At 38.6% G+C, this 24,995-nt stretch overlaps 2 protein-coding genes across 4 annotated transcripts in view; one reads left to right on the forward strand and one right to left on the reverse strand.

Moving 5' to 3' along the window:
• Positions 1-1,070: 1,070 nt before the first annotated feature.
• ciao2a (cytosolic iron-sulfur assembly component 2A) lies at positions 1,071-16,399 on the reverse strand. Its single transcript, XM_042412415.1, has 5 exons — positions 16,028-16,399; positions 14,345-14,509; positions 5,926-5,975; positions 4,850-4,895; positions 1,071-1,862 (listed from the first exon to the last, which is right to left on the reverse strand). The coding sequence occupies exons 1-5, from the start codon at positions 16,149-16,151 to the stop codon at positions 1,762-1,764; spliced, it is 486 nt and encodes a 161-aa protein (XP_042268349.1). The 5' UTR covers positions 16,152-16,399; the 3' UTR covers positions 1,071-1,761.
• Positions 16,400-16,900: 501 nt separating this feature from the next.
• spg11 (SPG11 vesicle trafficking associated, spatacsin) overlaps positions 16,901-24,995 on the forward strand; it is a 34,704-nt gene continuing 26,609 nt past the window's right edge. For all 3 annotated transcript variants that reach the window (XM_042411781.1, XM_042411782.1, XM_042411783.1), the window contains exons 1-6: positions 16,901-17,866; positions 19,221-19,408; positions 19,715-19,942; positions 21,635-21,854; positions 22,721-22,858; positions 24,054-24,457. In XM_042411781.1, the coding sequence (XP_042267715.1) occupies positions 17,655-17,866; positions 19,221-19,408; positions 19,715-19,942; positions 21,635-21,854; positions 22,721-22,858; positions 24,054-24,457 (1,390 nt within the window). In that variant the 5' untranslated portion in view covers positions 16,901-17,654. The remainder of the gene's footprint in view (positions 17,867-19,220; positions 19,409-19,714; positions 19,943-21,634; positions 21,855-22,720; positions 22,859-24,053; positions 24,458-24,995) is intronic.

Consider the following 24,995-nt stretch of genomic DNA (forward strand, 5'->3'; position numbering starts at 1 on the left):
TTTTTGCATATTAATTTTTGCTCTCTCTGCTCCACATTGAACCTTGCATTTTAGTGGCCGTGTGTCTGTGCATTTTATTCCGGTAGAGTTTTCCGACAAACGTTCTCACTTTGTTTTGAACTGTTTGTGACGAAATAAAATCTCAGATTCAACGGTTTTACTAAAATCTACTAAATATTTCTTTCAGCCTGCTTGAGGTAATTTTAGGTTGTTTTAATGTATTGTGTATGTGCTTATTTTTGCTCAAAAACAATCTTTGTTGTCTTAAATGAATATCGTTTATCACATTACAAGCAAAAAAAAACATTCCGCAGATTTTCATTCTGGATCAGCAGAATCAGATTCTCATAGATTTGACCATTAAATTCATAATGAGACGGCCGGAGACAGCTCGCCACCTGGAGTCACCACAGTCCCGTAAACTGCAGCGGAAGAGCAGGTAGTGAAACTAATCAAGTCAGTTTACAGGACTGTAGCGACTCAAAACGGCTAACGTAGCAGCTACCGCGTTACTTTTTGATTATAAACAAACTTGTGAATGTTGTAATGACTACACGATAACTTTCACAATTAGACATTTTACACACTGTGCAAAAACTAAAATTTGAATTCATCTGATAAATCACCAAGCTCTAAATGGATCCTACATTTCCCATAATGCAACTTGATAGCCTCTCATCATTAAACCACCCGTGCCTCCCTTCCACACCTCCAGTTTGTAACACAGGCTCTCCATCCAGGTTAAAACTGAAATCACCCTGATGACATCACTATGACATCATCGGGGTCGCTTTCTCAGAGTTGATGAAACTCCTCCAGAAGCACAGAAGATGTTATATAACTGTTAACTGATGAGTAAACTGATGTTCATGTGTACAATGAGTGAAGTTATGTCTAGTATAAGTAGTAATAAATAATAAGTGTGTGTGTGTGTGTGTGTATTTGTGTGGCATTTTAACAGAAACTCCTTTAAAGTAAACATTTTCAAAGTAGAAACTTTTCTAATCGGATTTAAAAGACAAACAATGAACTTTATCTGTCCAACAAAAAAAAAACCACTCAGAAGCAGCTTCTCATTGATGTAGCTTTTAATACTTGATTCTTTTGTACATCACATGTTTTATTAAAAATAATCACCTCTAAAAGAGAATCACATTTTTTTTTTTCCTCAGACATCAACCTGAGTGACTCGTCTGTTGAGTGCATTTACAAAAAAGGACAGACGTCTATAAACAGTCACGGCAGGAAAAGATGAAACCATCTCAGTGCTTGTGACAGATCCCTCTCTCTACTTCCTGAACGACTGACAGAGTCTGTTTGAATGAAAGGGGGGAAAAAAACAGCGGGAGGGAGGTCGAGATGGAAGTAGTTTCCTGTTTCCTCTCGGCTCGCTCGCTCTGCAGCGTCTCCAGCAGACGACAACAAAGAGAGCGACCGCTGTTCACCGCGAGGCCGTCCAGTAGGGAATGACGGGAAAGTCAACACACATCTGTCGCTTCTATTCCAGCTTCCATCGTGTTTCTTATTCGCTGATCAGTATTCAAGCTTCTCACTGGAGATTCTCCAGAAAAAAAAACAAAAACAAAAACAAAAAACACCTGCAAACTCCCGCGGAGCCGCCGCGAGCCTCTGCCATCAGACAGACGCTCAGGAATCCTCTGAATAATATACTCAGACACAGATGAAACACACACACACACACACACACACAGACACACGGCGGCGCCGAGGCGTTCGCTTCAGGTGGTTGTTTCCTCTCCGTCAGTCGTCAGGTTCGATGACACACTGCTCCACGATCTCCCTCAGGTTTGGGTTCTCCATGGCGGCCGCCACCCGCTCCTTATCGTTGATCTGTTTGTTAACTGGAGACAAAAAAAACAAACTGCGGTTTACTTCACCGAGACAAAAAACGCTCACAGCCTCAACAATGTAAAACTAAACTCTTAATTTGGGGTTTTTATATTTGTTCTGCCACCTCTTGATTAATTTCTTGCTGGTTTTATTTTCAGTCATGTCTCTAGAAATGGCGACGCTCGTCTGTTGGTCTCAAACGTTGGTCCATCTAACAGTTGTCATGGTAAGTCTGGATTCCCTGAAATTTTGAACAGATATTCCTGACTCCCAGATGATGTATCCTAATAACTTAGTTGATCCTCTGACTTTTTAATCTAGCGCCATCATCAGGTCATTCATTAAATTGGTCTAATGCTTCAGTATTGCAGTCATATTTTAAGAAAAAATGTCTCAAACGTGAATATTTTCTGGTTTATTTAGTCTTATTTGATAGTTTGAGGACGTCTTCTTGGGCTTTGACGGACATTTTTAACTATTTTCTGACATTTAATAGATCAAACAACTGATTGATTCATTGAGAAAATAATCGACAGATTAATTGATAATGAAAATAATGGTTAGTTGCAGCCATGTTTTTGCTGTAAGTGAGTATTTCTATTGTTCTACTCTGTTTCTACTCTTTTAAAGGGCCAGTTTACTCCATCAGAAGTCCATATCTGTAACTTTCTGAAACCGACAATCCAACATTCACACAGTGATTGGTCAGCTGTGCGGAGGTGAGAAAGAAACCAGTACAAACCAGTGGTGTCATCTCTAGTCCTGAATATTTCGATCCTAGCCTCAGATATATTTGGTCCTGGTATTTTCATGTAACAGAGTGGAGAATCTGCGTCGGTGGGACAGGGGGACTATTATAACGCTGCACATGATGAGACACATGCAGACAGGAGCTGCTGCCTCCAGTGACCAAGTTTTCTCCACATTTCAGCTCTGAGAAAGTTTGCTCGGCTTTGACAGAGCTCCAAAATCACAAATCAACTTGAGTTCTGCCTCTTTTACTTCTCTTCTCTTAGTATTTCCATCTAAGTCTATTGAAATGTCAGTCAAAATACAACTATTAACGTGAGTCAGACAGATCTGTAACAGGTTTTCAGTCGCACGTCGCTGGATATAATCTGTGAGGCTGCTGAAGAATCGATACTGATGTTCTGTTTTGTTGCTCACAGCTGGCTTCCCTTGAGTTTATGAAATACCTGCAGCGATCACACAGCAGCTGGAAGTGAAATCTGCGTCTCCAAAACTAAGAGGCACAGCAGCGGTAACTTCTTCTTCTAATGATTTAAATTCCCCCCTGATACACCCAACCGGATCTGTCAGGATCTAACGGATAACGTTCGGTGTTCTTCTACACATCCGACAGGTCTGTTACACACATATTTTCCAGGTTTATACAGTGAGCAGCTCTTCTCAGTGTGAATCCTCCATCAGAGCTGTCGGGTATTTTATTTTAAGTAGCTAAAAGTCCAAACTCTGTCTCCTCTGCAGATTTTCCTCTGTCCTGTTTTTTCTCAATATTTGCTGTAGTGACATTACTGCATGCATGGAAGTGTTTCTATCTACTGAACGCAGCCTTAAATCCTTAAAGAAATACTTTTTATTGTGCCTTAAGTTTGTTGCCTGATTGGACAAATAGGTCTATCAGGACAGGAAGTGGTATTATTGTGTTTTGGGACTTGATGGTTGGTTCTTCATGGAGGTGAACTTCTTTGTTCCACAGATACATCTGAGCCTCTTTCTAACTGGTCCGTTTAAAGCATAGACTGTATAAAAATATGGACGTAGTTACCGTGACGTCACCCGTTGGTTTCTGAAGAGCGGTTTTGAAGCTCAAAGTGAGCCGCTCCGGCCGTCGCCATCTTGCCTAACTCTCAGCCAATCAAAAATGGGCAAAGAGGCGGGCCGAATGGCTGAAACAAGCCACCTAGCGGCTGGCGGACCTGTCACTCAAAGCAGCCATGTCCTTCATTATGCATAACTTTACAGCTTAATAAAATTTAAACAAGTGAGTTATAAAAAAATTCACCCCCGTACAGTTGTCATGAAAGAGGAAATTAGCTTTAGAGACCAAAACCGCTTTTTGTACCAGGCTGTAAACATGTTTATTTCTGCTGTAAAGTTGGGCATTTTAACATGGGGGTCTATGGGGATTGACTCGCTTTTGGAGCCTCAAGTGGCCATTCAAGGAACTGCAGTTTTTGGCACTTCCGCATTGCCTCTTGATTTAAAAAAATGATTTCTCTCTTATGTCTACATCAAGTTGTATCAAGCCCTGGACAAATCTGGCTGTTAACATGACAAAAAAAATCAATACAGCCATTAATTTGACAAAAATTAAAGGTGCAGTTTGTAGAATTTAGTGGCATCTAGCGGACCAGACTTGGCAGAAATGGAATATAATATTCTTAACTATGTTTTAATTACTGTTTAATCCCATGAAAATAAGAATTGTTGTGTTTTCGTTAGCTTAGAATGAGTGCTGTACATCTTCATAGGGAGCAGGTAGCTTTCCACGGAGCCCTCCATGTTTCTACAGTAGCCCAGAATGGACAAACCAGACACTGGCTCTAGAGAGGGCCTTTTGTGTTTTTTGTGAGTTTCACAGCCACCGTAGGTTCTCTTACACACTTGGAAGAGGAGGGTCAAGGTGAAGGGTTTTTCAGTTGATTTACAATCTGCAACCTCACAGCTAGATGCCACTAAATCCAACACACTGCACCTTTAAATACAATAAACACAAGAATCATCTTTTTAGATCATTTTGACTCAACATACACTTACCATCAGGCAAAAAAATGAATCATTTTATTGAACATTTTGTTCCTGAAAGCTGCTTACTTTAACCTCACTAAACTTTCAGAACAAACGCTGAGTTTATTGACCATATTTCTAGCTGACATCGTGCCACTGTGCAGAACATCGCCTCAGTGGGAGGTCGTTTAATCTAAAGAAGCCATTTGCTGCTATTATTTAAAAAAATAAATAAAAACAGACTTACTATCTTCTTCAGTAGAATGGGTTCCTTCTGAAATATAAATTTCCAGCTGAGAAGAGAAAGGAAAAAAAACATCTGATGATAAAAAAGGCAAAGTTGCATGCTGTGAGTTATTTTATTATTTATTCAGCTATTACTCAAGACATTCAATTAAGAACAAAATAAAGACTGTTTTCAGTTTTAGGTTGGCGTTAAAGAGGAAAAAGAACAGAAGCAGCAGAGAACAAAAGTACTTAATAATCTAAATCTGCTGACAGAACAAAGACAGAATAGAGAAAAGATAAAAGAAATACATTTATGTGACATATGAAGGGAATAGATTTAATTTAATATGTATAGTTTAGTCAATTATGTGAGTGTTGTCATTTGAATTGAATATATGACATAACAGATGTAGACTAACAGATTGTAATGTGAGTTAATTAATGCAAACTGTCAGATAAACGTCATTATGAGACACACGTTTTGCTAATGTGCTAATAGATTAATAGTATACAGGATACGTGTAAAAGTGTATAAGACATTCTTCCAAAAAAACAAGCGGTTTAAAAGGGGAGGGATCGTCTTATATTCAGGCTCATATAGTAATAAAAATATGTGATTAATGGAGCTTGAATAATCGTACAGGCTGGACTTTCTCCTGATGTATCTGGTATTTTTCCAACCGCAGGATATAACGGTGTGAAGCTGCATCGAGCTCTCTGCACTCAGCAGATGTTCAGCAGCTTCCTGGTAGAAAAAAAAAATCACTCCTCTAATCAAGAGGCTACTCATCTTGTTTACAGAATAGCTTTCATGCTGCAGAGATTAAGCTCTCTGCTCTCCACCTGCCTCCTGACACCGCTGCGCTCCTCTCTACGTGACCCTTGACCTGTCAAACTGGGTTATAAATAAACAGCTAATTGGCCGGAGGGAGTAGATTCTTGCATGTGACGAGGAAACAGATGTACATTCACCTCCACTGTATTGAGGTTGAGACAAATATCCCAAAACATGGACAAATAAAGCAGAAAGTATCTGCATGACTAGAGATAAATGTGTGTTTTTGTGATTTGGATGCTCTGACCCTTTGCACTCACCTTATGTTTAAATGGCAGACATCGTTGCAGTTTCACTTGTAAGCACAGGCCTGCAAACACACAAAACATCAGCATCAGACACAGATACTGATCACACATGATGAACGGAAACATTTCAGCACTCAAGAGGAAAAAAATATCCAGCAGATTAGAGAAGATTATATCAGAATTTATCGACGTCTGCTGGGAAATTATGATGCAGCAAACAGAGAAAACAGCAAAGATGAAGCAGGAAACAGTTAGCGGGCTGATTAATGATGAGAAATTAACTCTGAAGTACTTTTATCTGCTGAAGGATGACGGTGTATTTGGAGATGTGATTGAAAAACATTCTGAGAAGTCTTGTTATTAACTGTTTTTGTGAACTGATTTTCCTTCTCCTAGCATCATGTTCATGTTCTCCAGTCAGTGTTTAGGGTTGGAGTTTGCTGGGAGACTGATGTTTCTTGTCTTCTACAGATTTCAGAGATCGATTCTTATCAATACTGATATATCTGCACTGATCCGTCAGCCTGTCCCATTTACCCGTCGGGCTCTACGATAAGAAAGCTTTGCCGAACGAAGGTATTTTAGACGCGTCATCCGGAGACTAACGTTAGCAAAGTGGAGCTTCAGCGCTGTCAGCTGAGCCGTCTGACAACAGCATACCGACTGTGCTAAATAAATAAACTAAAAGAAAAAAAATGTATAAAAGCTTTTTTGATCCAGTTTGGGATCTTCACATAAGTTTTTGTGAACTTTATTAAACTTTTCTCTCTTCATGTTCTTCAAACTGTCGTCTATCTGCTCTGCATTCTGGTTTATTTCCTCCTCTTGTAGTTTAGTAGATTTTGGTTTCTTTCTTCTTCTCTGACCGATTGGTGCCTGTAAGATTTTCAAGCTAGAAAGAAGCTCTTTGATTCTGACGGACTGACACGAAATCTTGTCATTTACTTTTGATGCTCAAAATCACTGAGAGATTTTCTGCTATCAAACTCCGGAGGGGGGGGGGACCGGCTGGGAAAGGGCAACAAAATGTTCCAAAATGGACCCGGAGATGTGGGACGAACCACCGGCGGCTGCCAGCAGCTGCCCTCCTCGGTGAAGAGAAGGGACCGTTGAGCGCCAGCAGCCCCCTCTGGTCAGGAAATCATCTGCTACACAAAAAGTCTCCCTCCGGCGTTCAGTCAAGAGAGGCCGAGATCACTTCCGACCTCATGAGATCCGTCAGTCATTCACCCAATTAACAACAACGTCCTCTGGGAAAATCTGTCAGTTCACTCAGACTCAATGAACGCTGCGTGCTGACAGCGTACTGAGGCATCCAATAATTAGCGAGTCTACCAGCTCTCTGATTATTCAGTAACGTCTTTTACCATCTTTCCGTTTAATTTTAAAGATCTTAAAGTCCGCCTCCAGTCAAAACTGTTTTTCTTCTTCTTCCTTCGGTTGGATGTTGTTCTCTTCTCGGTGCAGAATGATATACAGAACTGTGCAAAAGTTTTAGGCACTTTAAATTCTTATCCGTTATGCAACGCCATCAGGGAGCCGTCTGATCGTCCCAGATTTATTCTGCAGCGTGACGACGAGCCCGAACATCCAGCCAGAATAATAAAGAACTATCTTCATCATCAAGGAGAACAAGGAGTCCTGCAGCAGACGGTTTTGGCCCCCACAGAGTCCTGATCTCAACATCATGGAGTCAGTCTGGGTTCACATGAAGAGACAGAAGCAGCAGAAGAAGAAGAACTGTGGCGACTTCTCCTCCAAGATGCAGAAACAACCTGAAACATTCGAGAACTGCTGCTGTTTTAAAGACAAAGCTGCTCACAACAAATATTGATTTCATTCAGGTTTCTTCTACTGAACTCAAGTTAACTGATTAAAAAAACAACTATTCATGGCGTTATTGTTAAAAGCATCTTCACTTTACTTTTACTGCCTAAAACTTTTGCACAGACCTGTATGTGTATCTCAGTTTAACATCTGGACGTACCTGCAGGATTTATGACATCATCAGGGCTGCAACTAACGATTACTTTCATTATCGACTAATGAAGATGAAGATGCAGATTAATTTTCCAATCAATCAATCATTTGTTTTGTCTAAAAAAAAAAGTCCAAAAATAGTGAAAAAAATTACAATTATAATATAAAGAAATGTATTAAATCATCATTTTAGAAGCTGAAACCAGCTAATTTTGTCATTTTAGCTTAAAAAATTACGATTGTTAAATTATCAAAATTGTTGCTGATTCATTTTCTGTCAATCGACTGATTGATTAACCAACTAATTGTTGCACACATACACTGAGAACAAGTAGGAGACATCTTGTGTCGAGCAGGAAAACTTTTGACATCAACAATATTTATTATTATTGATATTTATTCATTGATTCTGGGTTTTTACGTGAGGGGAGAAGGAGGAGATGTTGTTGTTTTGAGGATTTTTAATGAGGTAGTTGAACTTTGTTCTTGTTCAATAACCACATCAGACACAAATTATTAGTCAAAACAGTATTTTTATATGTTGTAGAATATATCCGAAAAGGGTCTTTAAAATATATACATATATGCTATATGGCCAAAAGTGTGTGGACAGCCTTGTTGAGATATCGTGCTATAAGCGTCCACATACTTTAAAACACACATGAAGTACGGAGGATTTAAAAAGTCTAATTAAAATTTTAAAAAAGTGAAAAAGAATACACAACACTAAATGCAATACACTTCCACCTCCTTAGTTTTCATGAGGAGGTGGACGGGAGCTTTTTATTTTTCTGAGACAAGAAACTAATTACGTATCGATTTCATTTCTAACTAAGGGAGAATTTTTGGCTCACTGGCTGACATTAATCAATACAGAATTCAATGTCCAGCTAGGCCATAAACAAAGAAACAAACATGCTGTTCTTCTTCTTTCTCTTTCAATAATGCATCCAAAGTTGCAGTTTCACCAAAATCATTTTTTATTTTTCTTAAATATTTTATTTATTTTATTTCCTATTCTGAAAAAGTTCACATTAAAAGTTTCTGTTTTGGGCTTCTGTAGGAGTCGGGACTAAATGTAAAATGAACAGACGGTTTTGAGAAGTGAGTGAAAGACAAAAGGATCCAATTAAAGCAGTAAAGCATGATTATCATGTAGCTGATACTAATTTATATTTAACTACACCAGTGCAGCGCCTGTTCAAAATGAAGCTGTTTGGAGCTGGCTGTTTTATTAAAAAAAAGAAAGATGTGCATCCTAAAATAAAGTGGATTGATCATTTGGGCTCTTAGATTGTTTATTTTCTCTGTCTTCAGTTCAGATTTGAGTGGGTATGTTTTGTCTGTTTTGGTGCTTTACAAACGCCAGTCTCGCAGCATATGACACAAACTGGTTTTGAACTTCCCGTGGGAAGTATTTCCTTCGTTCTACATGCATCCATAATTGTGTATTGGGCTCTGAAGGCTTGACCTACGCTCAACCATGTACCTGAACGCCTCCTGTGTAGTCACTCACTGTTGCTGATCTACTAAACGTGCTACTAATGCTACGCTTTCTGTCTAGACATGAGGTAAGAGTGTCCATTCTTGATTAAAAGCTCTTTTCGCTGTCTGCTTTTCTCTCTTTAGAGCACTTTTTTTTCATGTCACACCTCGTCTCCGGTCTCTCTGACATACTGGAGTGGCAGAGCCCTGAAGCTCTGCCCTGCCCCTGCACAGAGCGGAGCCTCTCACTGATTGCTGGTTTATTCAAAATGTATTAATATTAAACGTATCACGTGTCCAAATTGCACCAAATTCGACACGGCACTCCCTTCTGTCCCCAGCCACACACCCGCCATGTGTGAGGTCGATCAGATGAACGGTTCAAGAGATACGTGAAGGACATACATACAGAGACATACAGAGAGAAACAATTAACTGTCCAATCACAGATTGGGATTAATGCTGCTGATGGCAGCCATGACAGACAGCCTTTCACATTAAAACTGTTTCCTGTTGGCTACCTGGTTGCAGGAACACTACTATTGATTTTACATTTAGTTATTTTTAGTGACTGAGAATTCTCAAAACTGCTGGCAGTCGATCACAAATGTAACTAAATGTGTAATAGTTTCCTTTGGAATCAGCTCGGTGCAGATTTACCGGCATCAGCGTAAGTGTCCGCTGATAAATGACAAGAGGCTGAGCACAGAAATGCCAAAGATATGTTCTGAAACAGTGTCACATCACAAAATAGTGACGAGTTTAGTTTTCAACTGTAAAACCTCCTGATCGCAACCGTTAAAAAACTAATTTAAGGGAACCTTATCAAAAATGTTTATTTATGTTATGGGTTGTGCAAATAAAATTTATATCAGCTGACATATCTATTTTTTGAACTTTCAAATAATAAATATCAGCCTCAAAAATCCTGTATTGGTTGGGCAACAGTATGTATAAGAGTTGCAATGATTAATCAACTAATTGTCAACTATTCTGATAATCACTTAATCGTTTTGAGTAATTTTTTTTAAAGAAATCAATGTCCAAATTCTCCGATTCCAGCTTTCTTTAGTCTTCTTCTAATGTTTATAACTGCTGCACAACAAACTGTCCAAACAGAGTGGAAACATGTCACTGTGAGGCAACCTAAGCAATTAATTTGACGGCAACATTAAAACATGATCATTAAAAAAGGTCAAAACAGTAATTTAAATGTAGCACATGAATTCAAAACTGTCTCCAACTCGCTCGCTCATTATAAAACTCTCCGGATGACTTTGTTTACTATACACCTACGTTATAAATCACGAGTGAAAATGACGGTAATTGGAGTATTTAATTGCCGAGTGACGAGAATAATGTCTATTATTATACGTTCAGCTGGGAGCTCAAGGGCAGACACAGGATACAGAAATAAACCGCTAATTAAACCAGGGTCTGGCCGCAGTCAGGGGTCTATTCCAGCGCTGGACATGTGCCTGCTTAATATCTTCTAGCTAATGGACTTCTGAATCCAATTTACTGTGTGTATGTACAGTGTATGAACAAGAGACAAGTTTTACCCTCCTACCATCCGTTTAGCAGGAAAACTACAGGGGGTGGAAAACTCTGCTTCAATTTTAATTTCATTTTTTCCTTCTTACATGTGTTTTTTTTTCTCAACGCAGATAAAAAAGAGAACTGAGAAACGAGTCAAACAGCTCTGAATATGTGATGAAAAAAAAAAAAGGTTTTGTTCCTGTTGCAGCTCCAGTTCGACTCTGAAATGTAGGAAGTGAGCTCGCTAATCCTACAGCTGCTAACAACAGATTAGACTGATCAACGCTATAACCAGCAGTAAAGCAGTAATGAGGTGAAAGGCTGAACTTTCAGTGAAGCACCCTGAAGTGGTAATGAGGGATCAGCTCCTCAGCTGCTACTTCTAATCTCAACTTTTTTTTTTTTTTTTTTTAAATAGAACTTGCAAAAATTGTGTGTAGCAGCACAGAAAATTAAAGGGTTTTTTAATATAAGGCCACAGTTGCAGTTTATGTGAAAAAAATGTAATTACAAACAAAAAAATAATACGTCACCGAGGGGTAAACTATTCCTCTAAAAGAAAACTACTAAGGGCACATAGTTTTTGTGAACTTTTGTGGTTTGCATAAATTTAATAAGAAAAACAAAAAGAAAGCTGCTGTCAGACTACTGCAGACGTCCCTCCTGAGGACTTTTTGTGGCGTTAATGTGATGTTGTTTCCCGGGTAACAGCCCAAAAGTCCAAAAGGCTACATAAGAGAAACAAGCAAGTAGGAGGCTGCGATGTTTAAATGAGACATATTCTGCACATTTCCAGGTCTATATGTTTTATTCTGGGGCTCTACTGGAATATCTTTGCGTAATTTACAGTTAAAAACTTCTTATTTATCTTCTACTGGTCCTTTATGCAGACCCTCAGTTCAGCCTCTGTCTGAAACAGGCTGTTTTAGCTCCTGTCTCTTTAAGGCCCCGCCTCCTGATGAACCCACTCTGTTCTGATTGGTCAGCTTCCTCAGGCTCCAGAGCATGGATGTATCATAAGAGCTGGATACCGGACTAAAAATGGCGCCCATTCAGTCCTATAGGAATTGCTCACCTGGCGCATACCCCAAAACAAGTTTCTAGCTTCCGAGTTTGCTTCCGCGTTGTGCGGCCCACTGAATATGCGCAGTGGTGTTTCCCCCGCTGGCCCCGCCCACAAGTTCCTGCTCGGCCCATAGACTTTACATTGTGATGATGTCACGGATTTTCGCTTTTCTCGGCTCGAGGAAAGTTTTACAAACATAAAACCTTCATGGATCAAAAGTTCAAAATAGAAAGAGTCATAATTGACGTTGTTTGCAGTTCGAGGCGTCCTGTCAACAGTTTTACAGACGTCTCTTCTACAATGGTGGTCTATGGGGAAAACCCTTTTTGGGCCGCAGGGAGATTTTGAGCTGCAATACCGCGAGCGACCACTGGGAAAAATTGGCTGCAAGGCTGAGTGGCAGCGCCCTATCCAGCTCTTATTATACATCCATGGCTCCAGAGGCTACGTAAATATCTATAGTAGGATTTCAATTCTTTTTCTCGTTCTTTACTGGAAACTTCTCAAATCCATCCGTACATGTTGGAGCCTGAATCAGATCCAAAATATGAGAGTGAACAACATGAACAACCTCAGCAACAAAGATTAAAGATTGGACAGATATTTATGGACATTATGAACTTATCTCGTCAGGAAAGTCAAAAAAAAACATTGCAAGTGAAGCGTCAGGGTAGCTGAACTCTGGGTTTGGTCTTCAGGAGCATTTTTACATACGTTCATGTTGAACTTTGACCGTGTTTCACATCATATCAGGATATAAATAACAGACAATCACAAAGAGCAGAATATGTCTCCTTTAACATACTGGTGTGACAATGAAATATGATCCAGGAAATCCAGTTTGAGTAACAGATTTGGTTTGTAATACTCATGGACAGGATATTGCGACTGTTGAACTATTGAAGGATTTCACAACTATGAAAACTTATAACTGCAGCAACTATTTTATTTCCCGTCTCATCATGTCTGATGTCATGTTCAGTATTTCTGTAGCATCTGTTAAGTTGTTTGAGGATGTGAAACAGTGTAAACATTGAGACGCAAGAAACATTTCAGAAAAATATTCTGATGATAAAGTGAATTAAAAGTAAAAAACGATCGTGAGGTAAACAGCAGAAATCCGGCATTCATGCTACAAAGTAATTCACCAGAAATGTTCTCGCTGCTGATTCAACTGTTCTTCTGTGACGCTGACAAACTGACTCCATTTACCTGAATGAGAGGGCTGCGTTCTTTCACACAGAGCTGACGTCAGTGTGAATGTTTCCTTAGTCGACTAACAGAAAATGAACAAAAACAATTTTCATATAAGATGAAATCTTAAAACAAAGATGAACTGGTTCCAGCTTTTTTAAATGTGAGTATTTGCAGGTTTTCGACGTGTTTCCATCCACCTGTTTTTATTTGCACTTTCAATTTGCGCATAAAAACCTGAGAGTAAATGCAGCAAACTTGAAAGAAATCTCAATATATTGCAAGAAAGTTTTTACGCTTGGTTGAGGTAGAAAAGATGGCGTATCGATAAACGTAAAATGCGATAAAGTGCAACGTAAACAAAGAGCTGAAAACATCAGATCTGTGTGGAGCGATGAAGAGACTGTAACCTTCCTCAAATGTCATATTTCCCGTCACGTTTTCCATCGTTTGAGCTTTGACTGCCGCTCTTTTAACGATATCATCTCATCGTGTCTTCTTCTTCTGCAGTGGGTTAACGGCACCGATATTCTGGAGATTCGGTTAAAATCTGCGGCTTATGATATCAAACTAACTATCACCTCTCTAAGCTGCCTGCTCCTACCGAACCGTCTACTTACCTCACTTGGATGTTGCCATAACAACAACTCAACAAGACCTTTTTATTGGGAATGTTTAGTGAATTATTCCTTCCTCCATTAAGTGCTATTTCAATATGAACATTGAATAAAACAACTCCCTGTAAAGCAAAAAGGCTGCTAATAAATTAACTACTATACAACTATATTTAACACTGTCACATAATATCATTAGCTGCAGCTTTAATCCTTCCATCTCTTGTGTAAATGCTGTGATTAAAGTATTACACCCAGTTTCAACAACATCAATTAAAAACAGGAAAAAGTGAGAATATAAACAGGTTTTTTTTTCTTTCTTTTGTCAGAACAAAGCGCTGCATCTCTTCCTGTCTGACATCATCAGCAGTGATCAGATTAAACCCTGAATAAACCTGAACGCTGCAAGAATAGAAACAAGTCTGACATCTCAGCCGACATCTGCGTTGAAAGCCTTTTGAAATAAGACAGACAGAAGTCTCAGTGTCAGCCTTTAGAGGCACAGATCAGATCATGTCGTGGTGTCCGTTGTGTTATCAGCAGAGTGACTCACCAATCAGAGTAGCCAGAGAGCAGTGAGGCACGGTGGGAGAGAACTTGATAATGATGAGGTACTCGTCCTCCCCGAGCTCCTGGACCTCCACGCATTTCTCCGTCACCACATCGAGCTCTTCCAGGGTGTTGGGCTTCTCCGGGTCACGGATCGATCGGATCACGTCTGATAAGACGACGGGAAACAAGACGTGTCGTTGTTGACTACAGCAAACTTTATGTCTGATGTTAGAAAGCAAGTAGTGACTAAAGAGCGTCTAAAACCACTGAAAACATTTACCTGAAACTTAATTAAAGAGAAGATGCAGAATAAATAATCTAATATAATAAACCAAAAAACATATTAAGAGACTGATGATCACTTCTTAAAATTACTGCATTTATAATTAACTGATAATTAGAATGGTGTTTAATATGTAAAAACAACATAAAATACACCTTTTGTAGTAGTTTGATGTTAAAACATTAAATAATTTTATCTGCCTGAAATGTTTAGTCAGAAGACTTTTAAAATGTTTCAAGGATCCGCAGAAAAAATAAAGAATAATCTGATGACAAGATAAGAAATGACTGTTTTCTAAATCCATTGTTTTACCCCAGTAAAGATAAAATACCAGTTTTGCACCAGTACCAGTCCCAGTTCTACCATTCACTCTAACTCCACTCAATAAATCATCTATTTGAGTTGTGCGTCAGTGATAATCCCAATATACACACCAAACTACTCAGAGAATTAACTGTTTAAGTTGTGTAACAGTAACAGTCCCAGTAGGTGCTGATCACTGCAGCTACACTGAACTCTAATCAGAACATTAAATGAAACCAGTTCCAGTATTGATTGCAATAACTATTGTTCACTGTTGTTGAGTTCTGTACCTGCATTATACCCAGTAAACAATCACTCCATTTAAACCAAACTACATTCAGAAAATCATCATGTTTACTTTGTCTTCAGTTATGTTACCTGTTATAACTAGTTAATACGTCTCATCTTACGATGAATTATAATTTAACTGTTTAACACATGATTCATTCATCTATCAGCAAAGAATCATTTTAAATTTTCAAAACTAGTTAACCTTTCTTATCTTGAGTCATGAAGTGTGGCTGTAGTTAGAGCATATTTGTCAAATATCACAAATATTTTATTAAAAAGTTGGTTTGTGGATGCAGAAAGTAACACAAGAAAACACTTTTTGACAGGATTTTAAGTAGTCAGACTGCTGTGTAGCTGTTCCAACAACAACAACAACAACAACAACAACAACAACTGCCTGTACATTACTGGAGTCTTGAGTATTATCTCCAGTGATTGAAAGTAACTAAGAACATTTACTGAAGTACTGTACTAAAGTACAAATTTGAGGTGACCCTTTGGAGGGTCACGACCCCTAGGTTGGAAACCACTGGACTAAACTAGCTAACAGTATATAAAGTGATAATAATATATCAGTCAGAGGGACCAAACTCCTACTTTTACTGCAATACTTTAACTACATCAAGCTCATAATACTTATGTACTTTAACTGTAGTAGGATTTTTCGTGCAGGACTTCTACTTTTACTTGTAATGGAGTATTTGTACTTTACTGCATTAGTACTTTTACTTCAGTAAATAATCGGAGTTCTTCTTCCAGCTCTGTTGGTTGTGGGTTAGTATTTGCAGTAAAGGCCTGTTTACTCACCGTACACTTCTAACGCTTTCTCCTCCATCTTCTTGGTCTTCAGGACATTCCTGGTATCCACAAGTCCAGAAAACTGTAAAACCTTGTTGACAGTTATCGACAGAAGGCTGAACACTATTTCCATTTTTTAGAAAGCGCCATCATAAACACGAGCGACAGTAGTGACTTTGACAGGAAAACAGACGCAGCTGAAGCTGACCAGCAGCGCGCAGATTACACAGATCGATAACGTATTGGGATTAATATCAACAGCCACAGTCGGTATATAATCCAGTTTTCGCGCAATTTGGAGATCGGTGGATTTTATCGCAGCCAACGAACGTCACTGTGTCGCTTCCGCTTCCTGTATTTTGGTTTCTGGCAAAAGCAATCGATGACAGATCCAGAGATGATGCTATCGATCAATACTGATCAGAATCAGAATCTGTTTTATTAGCCAAGTATGCAAAGATACACAGAAGGGAATAAAGAATACAGATAGAGCAAAAGTACGGTAATAATGATAATTAATTAAATAAACAAAATAAGATTAGGAATTAAATTTAAAATTAAAATTTAAAGTCCATTTACACAATGGATCATAATATCTGTGAAATCGAATAAAAAACTTGGAAAAAAATATGGACTGTGGTAAGGAGAAAGAAATTAAGTGTGTTAAATGAATATTATTTCATTATATTATCACATTATTTGATATTACATTACTTTAACACTTGTATTTAGCATTTATAAGCACTATATAAACATTTAACAAATGGTTTATAAAACACAATAATGTAGTTTTTCATTATTGCTGATTAAAAGGACATTCTTAAATCTTTATTTTCTTCCATATTCTTTATTTTCTCTTTATTTAACTTTATTCTTTATGCATTTGTCATCAATTATAATATCTCTCATGAAGACATATTTTATATTATTACAACTATGTTTTACTATATCGTCATTCATGTTTTAATATTTATATAGCATCCTTCATGTACGAGTGCCCACAAGAGGAGTTATAGTTGTTGAAAAATGTATTAATGAACACTTATATTTGCTTACAACTATATTGTGTGGTATTATAGCCCATTTCTAAAATATTTATAGATATATGAAAATCCCTTGATTTTGACATGAAAAACATGTTTCACTCTTCATCTGGGCTCCTGACTGTTGTTTCAAGACAGACTTGAAAAATTGTGAACCTGCCCTTGAATTGAATTTTCAACCTGTGACACAATACTGTCACCCTGAAATTTCACACTAGTTGACTGAATTGTTGGTTATTCTTTATTTTTAAGCAAAAAAATATTCATGCATTTGCGCTGAAATTTGGCAGATTTTTTTTATTTATTTAATAACAAAATGAGGATTATTAAATTAACATCCTCACTCGATTAAGTTGACTGTATTATATTTTTGCGTTTTTCTATTGGTCAGAAGCGGTCAGCTGACAGCAGAAGACTGGACATGTGACTACCTGGACTCAGATGCTGTTTACATGACAGGAACATCTCTGACACTTTTGCTTTCATCGCTGTCTGGAGGCGTTTACAGGACCATTTCTTTTTTAGAAAATGTCTCGTTAGTCAACAGTTGAACCCGCAGTCTGTGTGAAACGTTTTGCATCCAACGTGTCAAGATGTTGGAGGCTCAGCGGCCGGAGAAGATCTCCATCGAGGTGTCTGTGATCCCGGAGAACCAGCACTGTGGGGAAGTTGCGGACATCCAGAAAGCTGAACTGGCCCCCGCAGGCTCCCTGCTCGGCTGTCTGGATGCCGGGGGGAGGCTGGTGGTCTGGGACCCGGCGGACAGAGAGGCTCCTCCGGCTACAGTGGACGGCTGCTACGGAGAGTGAGTCCGACCGTGTGAACACCCTTCCTGTTAGCAAAATACCAGTGGTGACAAGGAATAAGTACATCTACTCAAATACTGTACTTCTGTACAATTTTGAGATACTCTACTTTACTTGAGTATTTCCATTAATCATCTCACGACCCCTCAGATGTATCTGCTGACCCTTTGGAGGGCTCCGACCCCTAGATTGGGAACCACTGGACTAAACTAGCTAACTGTATATAAAGTAGTGTAAACTAGCTCCACCTCCAGCAGCTACAACAGTAACATGCTGCTCTAACACTGATGCTTCACTATTAATAATCTAATGATGTCATATATAATAATATATCAGTCAGAGGGACCAAACCACTACATTTACTGCAATACTTTAACTACATCAAGCTCATAATACTTATGTACTTTTACTGCAATACTTTAACTACATCAAGCTCATAATACTTATGTACTTTTACTGCAATACTTTAACTACATCAAGCTCATAATACTTGTGTACTTTTACTGCAATACTTTAACTACATCAAGCTCATAATACTTATGTACTTTTACTGCAATACTTTAACTACATCAAGCTCATAATACTTATGTACTTTTACTGCAATACTTTAACTACATCAAGCTCATAATACTTATGTACTTTTACTGCAATACTTTAACTACATCAAGCTCATAATACTTGTGTACTTTTACTGTAGTAGGATTTTTCTTGCAGTACTTTTACTTGTAATGGAGTATTTTTACATTGCTGTATTGGTACTTTTAATTAAGTAAATAATCTGAGTTCTTCTTCCACCACTCTTTGGACTTGGTTAATATTTACAGTAAAGGCCTGTTCGAGTGTTGCTCACTGTACATTTCTAACGCTTTCTCCTCCATCTCCTTGGTCTTCAGGACATTCCTGGTATCCAGACATGAAGTAGTTTAAACTAGCTTTACTTTTAATTTTAAGATTAATCAATAATAATAATCATGGTGGCAACTGATTCGTGTTCCTCACAGAAGTAGCTTGATCAGGACAGTCAGAAGACAACTTACTAACTAGAGCTGCAACAATAAGTCATTTAAGCAATTAGTTGTCAACTATTAAATTAATTGGCAACTATTTTGATAATCGATTAATCATTTGGAGGAAAATATTTTCTGGTTTCTTTAGTCCTCTGTGACATTAAACTGAATGTCTTTGGGTTGTGGACTGTTGGTCGGGACAAAACAAGACATGTGAAGACATCATCTTGGGCTTTGGGAAATAATGATTGACATGTTTATATAGACCAAACAACTACTCGATTAATCAATCATGAAGTAATCGTTAGTTGCAGCCCTATTATTAACAGTACATTTCCATTCCTAGCTTCTCCTGGGAGGAGGTGAGCGTCCACAGTCGAGGCGCCAGCAACTTCAGACTGCTGGCTGTTGGATCTCAGTGCAACCTCAAGCTGCTGGAGGTAGAAACAGAACGACCAGCCTCCATTTCTCTGCTCTCTGTCTATGAATATCCTGCAGACCGCCTGCTGCAGACTGTCAGAGAGAAGGACCACAGTGAGTACCACAATCAGTTCACCCTCACAGGATCAGACTCCAGTCCAAGCACGGAGGTCTGCTACTGCAGCAAAGCAAAACTAAGGACACTGAAACAGAAATGATGCTGCAGAATCAAAATCACATGTACCAGACACAGACATAACTGTAAATGATATAGTCATATATATTAATATGCATATACACACACTGAGCACTTTATTAGCAACACCTGTGCAATCTAATGCAATCTCATACAACAGCTCCTACATTAATTCTACCTTTACGAATCATAATATTTATTAATGACCGAGTCTTTATTTTCAGATGTGTGTGAGCTGCAGTCGGTGCGTGTGTTGTCGTTTTCTGCTGGCCGGTGCTGCGTGCTGCTGAACGGCGCCTGGCTGCTGCAGCTGCAGTGGCAGCAGACGGAAGAGGAGCTGCAGACGTTAACCTGCTGCAACATCCAGCCGACTGACAGCAACAGACACAGTGCCGTCCACCACTGTGTGTGCAGAGAAACCCTGTTCATCCTCAGCTCCACTGGACTTATATGTATCCTCAACTCACTAAGGCTGAATCTATTCTAATACTAATACGAATAATACAAACACCACTACTAAATGTAATAATAATATCACCATTGCGGCTGTAGTATGTGGTGCTATTTAACTTGATTGCATTATACTGAGAAATGTTTAGTCTCATTGGTATAATTTGGGTGGCTAGATAAACTGAAAAACAAACTAATCAGATAAACTACAGTAAGGTGAACTAATCAAAATGCAGATAAGTTAAACTAAATGAAACTTAAGTAAACTAAAGTAAACCAAGCTATTTTAGTTAAATTATTCCTAAATAAAACTAAGCTGTTACTGAATAAAGTTCAGTTACATGAAATTAAACAAAACCAAATGAAATTAATTGACTAGCAATTAATGTAAGCTAAACTAAAATAAACTAGTCAAGTGAAGTAAAGTTATATTTAATGAAACTGAGCAAACTAAAAATAAGCTAACTAATTTAAAACAAAGGAAATTCAGTGACTTGGTTAAACTACAGTAAGTTAAACTATATGAAACTAAGCCAAACTAAACCAAGTGTAAAGCTAAACTAAATAAAACTGCAAAAAGAAGCTAAATTGAGCTTAGTTACATGAAAAGTAGGCTAAATTAAATGAAAGTTATCCTTGAGGAAACTAAGCTAAATAAAATAAAGCTAAATTAAGATAAACTAAGTTGAACTAAACGAAATGGAGAAAGCTAAAGATGAGCTAACTAAGCCAAAACAAATGAAATCCAATGACTTAGATAAACTAAAGTAAGCCAAACTAAGGTTAAGTAAAATAAAATAAAATTTAATGAAACTGCAGAAAAGCTAAATTAAGCTAAGATACATGAAACAGAGTTTAACCCAATGAAGGTGAATAACTTACTATAGCTAAACTAATGTAAGCTAAATTAGATGAAACTAGATTAGCCTTGAGGAAACATAGCTTAATCAAATAAAACTAAGTAAACTTAACTAAGTTGAACTATGAAACTGAGCAAAGTATGCTAACTAAGCTAAACCAAATAAAACTTAATAAAGTAGGCTAACTTAAACTAAACCAAGCTCAAGTATACTAAACTAAGTTAAAATAAAAGAACAACCTGAGCTAAATAAAATAAAGGTGAGTAACTAAGCTAACCTTAAGTTGGCTAAATTAAATGAAGCTAAGTTATCCTTGAGCAAGCTAAGCTAAATTAAATAAAATGTTAAAGTAAACTAAGCTACGCTAAATGAAACTGAGCTAGACCTGATGAAATTAAGTTAAATCAAGTGAAGTAAAATTAAGAAATAGAAAAATAAGCTAGCTTTGAAACTGAGCTAAAGTAAAAAACATGAATAGAACCAAGCAAAAGGTAATTAAACTGCGACTGATTTTAACTATTTGAGCTCGAAAGTTCATTCTTGACTTTGAAAACAGTGTTATTTGAAAAATACTTGCTAGCTTTTTCTGGGCTTTTAATCACATCTCATGGTCTTCCTCAGCTAACTGAGTTTTTAAAATCTTAACTAAACCAAGAAAACTATATGAAACTAAGCTAGCCTTGATGAAAATAAGATACAATAAACAAAACTAAGTTGAAGTAAATCCAATTAAATTTAAATACACACAACTAAACTGATAACTAATCTAATCTAACCTGAATCTAGTCTGACTCTTTGTAAACTATCTGTTGATCCATTAACTCTGACCTCCAGCTGTTTGTAATATCACTGATGGCGGTCTGCTGGCCACCGTTGACCTTCCTGCCTACCTGAGCTCTGGCCTGGCAGAAGAGGAGCTCGTCTCCTCCTCATCCTCCTCTTTCTCCTCCTCGTCCTCCTTCTGTTTCCTCCAGGTGTCGGCTGATCTCAGTACAGCTGTAGCCGTCACTCAGTCTCACAACGCCATCGCCGTCGACCTCAACCACTACTTCAGGTACTGCAGCAGGAAAATAAGCAGAAACCCCCTAATTTTGGGGGTTAGTTTGCAATGATGGAAGAAGAATTCAGATCCTTTACTTAAGTAAAAGTACATAAGTATTAGTAGCAAAATGTGGTTAAAGTAGTAAAGAAAAAGTACCAATTCATCCCTCTGACTGATATATTATTATATATGACATCATTAGATTATTAATAGTGAAGCATCAGTGTTAGAGCAGCATGTTACTGTTGTAGCTGCTGGAGGTGGAGCTAGTTTACACTACTTTATATACAGTTAGCTAGTTTAGTCCACTGGTTCCCAACCTAGGGGTCGGGCCCCTCCAAAGGGTCAGCAGATAAATCTGAGGGGTCGTGAGATGATTAATGGGAGAGGAAAGAAGAAAAAACAAAGTTCTGATACACAAATCTGTTTTCAGTTTTTGGACTTTTTCTCTAATCTTTGATTTTTGCTGAAATATTGGATCATTTGAACATTTATTGAAATGAAAGCATGTGAGAAGTTTAGAGGGAAAAATCACTATTTGGTGGAGCTGTTAACAACTCATAGACATGTGAAATGTGACCCCGACTACACACTGCTTTTTGTAAGACGTCAAAAGCCAAAAAGGTTGGAAATCACTGGTTTCATCTTTAACAATGTGTTGTATTTTAAAAGGCCTGTTTGTCTTTCTGCCAAATGGTCTGATGTGACAGTTCCTGACTCAACTGGAGGAATATTAAACCGATTCACTACAACAAACACATCATTTAACTGCTCTCCACTCTGACTCATCTGCAGTTTAATGATGCCCAGCAGCAGACTGAGACTGACTCACTGACACCAAAACAAAACAAGCTTCACATTGATATACTGTCTTCCAGGATTTATCCAGACCACCTGCTGTGTGCTGTCCCCCCTGCTCGCCTCCCCCTCCGGCCCCAGAATCCAAGAGATGAGGACAGCCTGCCGAGCTCCAACTGCAGCCTCGCCGCCCTCAGATCGACCTTCTGTACTGATCGGTAAACTACTGAACACCACGCAGACTTCACTTCTATTGATTATAGCCCTGAGATAGCTGCCAGCGCAAGATTTATGTTTAGATTTGTTATGTTATCGGAGCTCACGAGTGCAAGAACACCTAAAGACAAATGTTACGATAATACATCTTGATGAAGATGACACTGTGTCCAGACACTGATGAAGACATATTATCTTAACATTTGTCTTCGGGTATTTTTGCACTTTGTCACCTTTTTTTGCACAATGTAATTTACTCACAGAGACTAAACACCTGTTGCCAATCATTGAGGAGGACAGAACAAAGGAACAACTGGATGTTTTATTGCCTGAATGGTAGGAAATCAGTCTGGGATGTATTTAAAATACTTGAAGCTCAAAGGATAGGTTCACATTTCTCAAGTCTGTCTTATAACAATATCCATGTGCCTTTTAAAATACATTTTTGCACAGAAGAAGGACTTTGTCTTCCATCACTTAAATTGAAAGGGAAGAATTAGTATCCTTTAAAGCATATTTTTTAGTATGAAGCTAAGAACATTATATGATTGGTCACTTGCTAATGTCATGCGTCCACAGTAGCTTTTTCAGGTTGTTTAGGTAAAGATCTCCGGCCTTTACAGCAACACCTCAACAACACTTTCTCTCCTTTGTCCTCTTTCAGCTGACAAATAACTAAACTGTTCATCACAGCCGACATGTGTTGAGCAGCGGGACAGACAGTCTGGTTCTCCTGCTGTGTCTCAGCTGGATCAACCTCATATTACTTTTTTATTCCTGTTTTGTCTGACAACTGAACAAGCATGAAACGGCAATTTTATCATAGCTCATAAATGCCTCTTGTTACTCCTCTCTGTTACAATGACGACAGCTGTGCTTTGTGATCGGCTCTATCGACATTGTGGAGTAAACACAGAAAGATGTCTCGACTGTGTTTTGGCAAGAATATGCACAGTTTTCCTACAGTTTGGTTTAACATGTACATGCTAAAATGTGAAGCAGATTTCGGCACAGTGTAAACATATGCAAAGGCTCAGCCGGCGCACACTCATTTTACCATTTGCACCTCATCATATGTTGTCATTGTAAGCAGTTATCATGTGTTTGTCTGATAGATAATATTAAAAACTGAATCCTGATCTTCTATACAGAATTTTAATGATTTCACTAATAAACCTGTGAACTCTTCACCTGCAGCTCTTGGGAAGCTCGTCTGGCCTCCATGTTCAGCAGAGCCCAGCAGCCTGTGCCTCCCCCAGCCTCCTCTTCCTCCTCCTCCTCCTCTTCCTCCCAGCCCGCTGGGACCTGCTGGTCCTCTTCGCTCCCCCACCTGGAGTCCCACCAGGCTCTGTCCTCGGCCCACAGCAGAGTTCCTCACGGCGGGGTGACCGTCGCTTTCTCCGTCCCAGAAGCGTCCAAGCTGTCTCTGCTCACCGTCTCCGAGTTCTCGGCCCTGCTGACCTTCGTATCCACCGGCAACAGACAGACCACAGTGGCCTTATGGGATCTGGAGTCGGGGAGTGTGAGCTATCACCAGGCGGAGGGTGAGGCGGCTCCGGTTCAGCGCTGCGGAGAGCAACATCACAGACTGCTGCTGAAGAGTAAGACGGCCTCTAACGTACAGTAAACCTCAGCAGTAGGTTAGACTAAAAATCTACTATAATCATCTTTTTACAGTCTTTATAGTCTTTGTTCCTGTTGTTTATAATAACATTTTACTCACCAAATTCATTGAGTTCTTGGGATATCATGAAGGTCATAAAGGTCCAACAGGGCAGGAACACAAACAGTCTCTAAACAGAACTGCAACTTCAGATCTCAGCAAAAAATGTAGTAAAATGTTCTCAGAACTGGTAGGAATTATGGCTGAAACTACAAACTAATGTTGTTTAAAAAAAGAAGAAGAGTAAAACACATTTGTGCGAGGTTGCAATTAGCCCCACTTTGTCATGTATTAGCAAACATTTGGGTCACAGAAGTAACCATCAGTTTCTCTAAAAGATAATTAACCAGCGATGTTTGAAACACCCCAGAAGGTCGTTTTAAAAACACTCAAAGCTGCTTTGAATCCAGAATCCTCAAAGACTTTTCTAACCATCTGGATGTAAATATTCCATCTAATGTCTGCTGGACAATAAA

Source organism: Thunnus maccoyii, chromosome 5 (genome assembly GCF_910596095.1).
Source record: "Thunnus maccoyii chromosome 5, fThuMac1.1, whole genome shotgun sequence".
In the NCBI taxonomy this organism is placed as follows: domain Eukaryota; kingdom Metazoa; phylum Chordata; class Actinopteri; order Scombriformes; family Scombridae; genus Thunnus; species Thunnus maccoyii.

What these genes read in the sequence shown, in the direction of transcription:
- ciao2a (XM_042412415.1), bottom strand. Translation starts at nt 16,151, where the DNA reads ATGGAAATAGTGTTCAGCCTTCTGTCGATAACTGTCAACAAGGTTTTA. An exon ending in GAAAGCGTTAGAAGTGTACG is followed by an intron (nt 14,510 to 16,027) that starts GTGAGTAAACAG and finishes TCGTCTTATCAG; the next exon opens with ACGTGATCCGATCGATCCGT. An exon ending in CCATTCTACTGAAGAAGATA is followed by an intron (nt 1,863 to 4,849) that starts GTAAGTCTGTTT and finishes TTTTGTCTCCAG; the next exon opens with TTAACAAACAGATCAACGAT.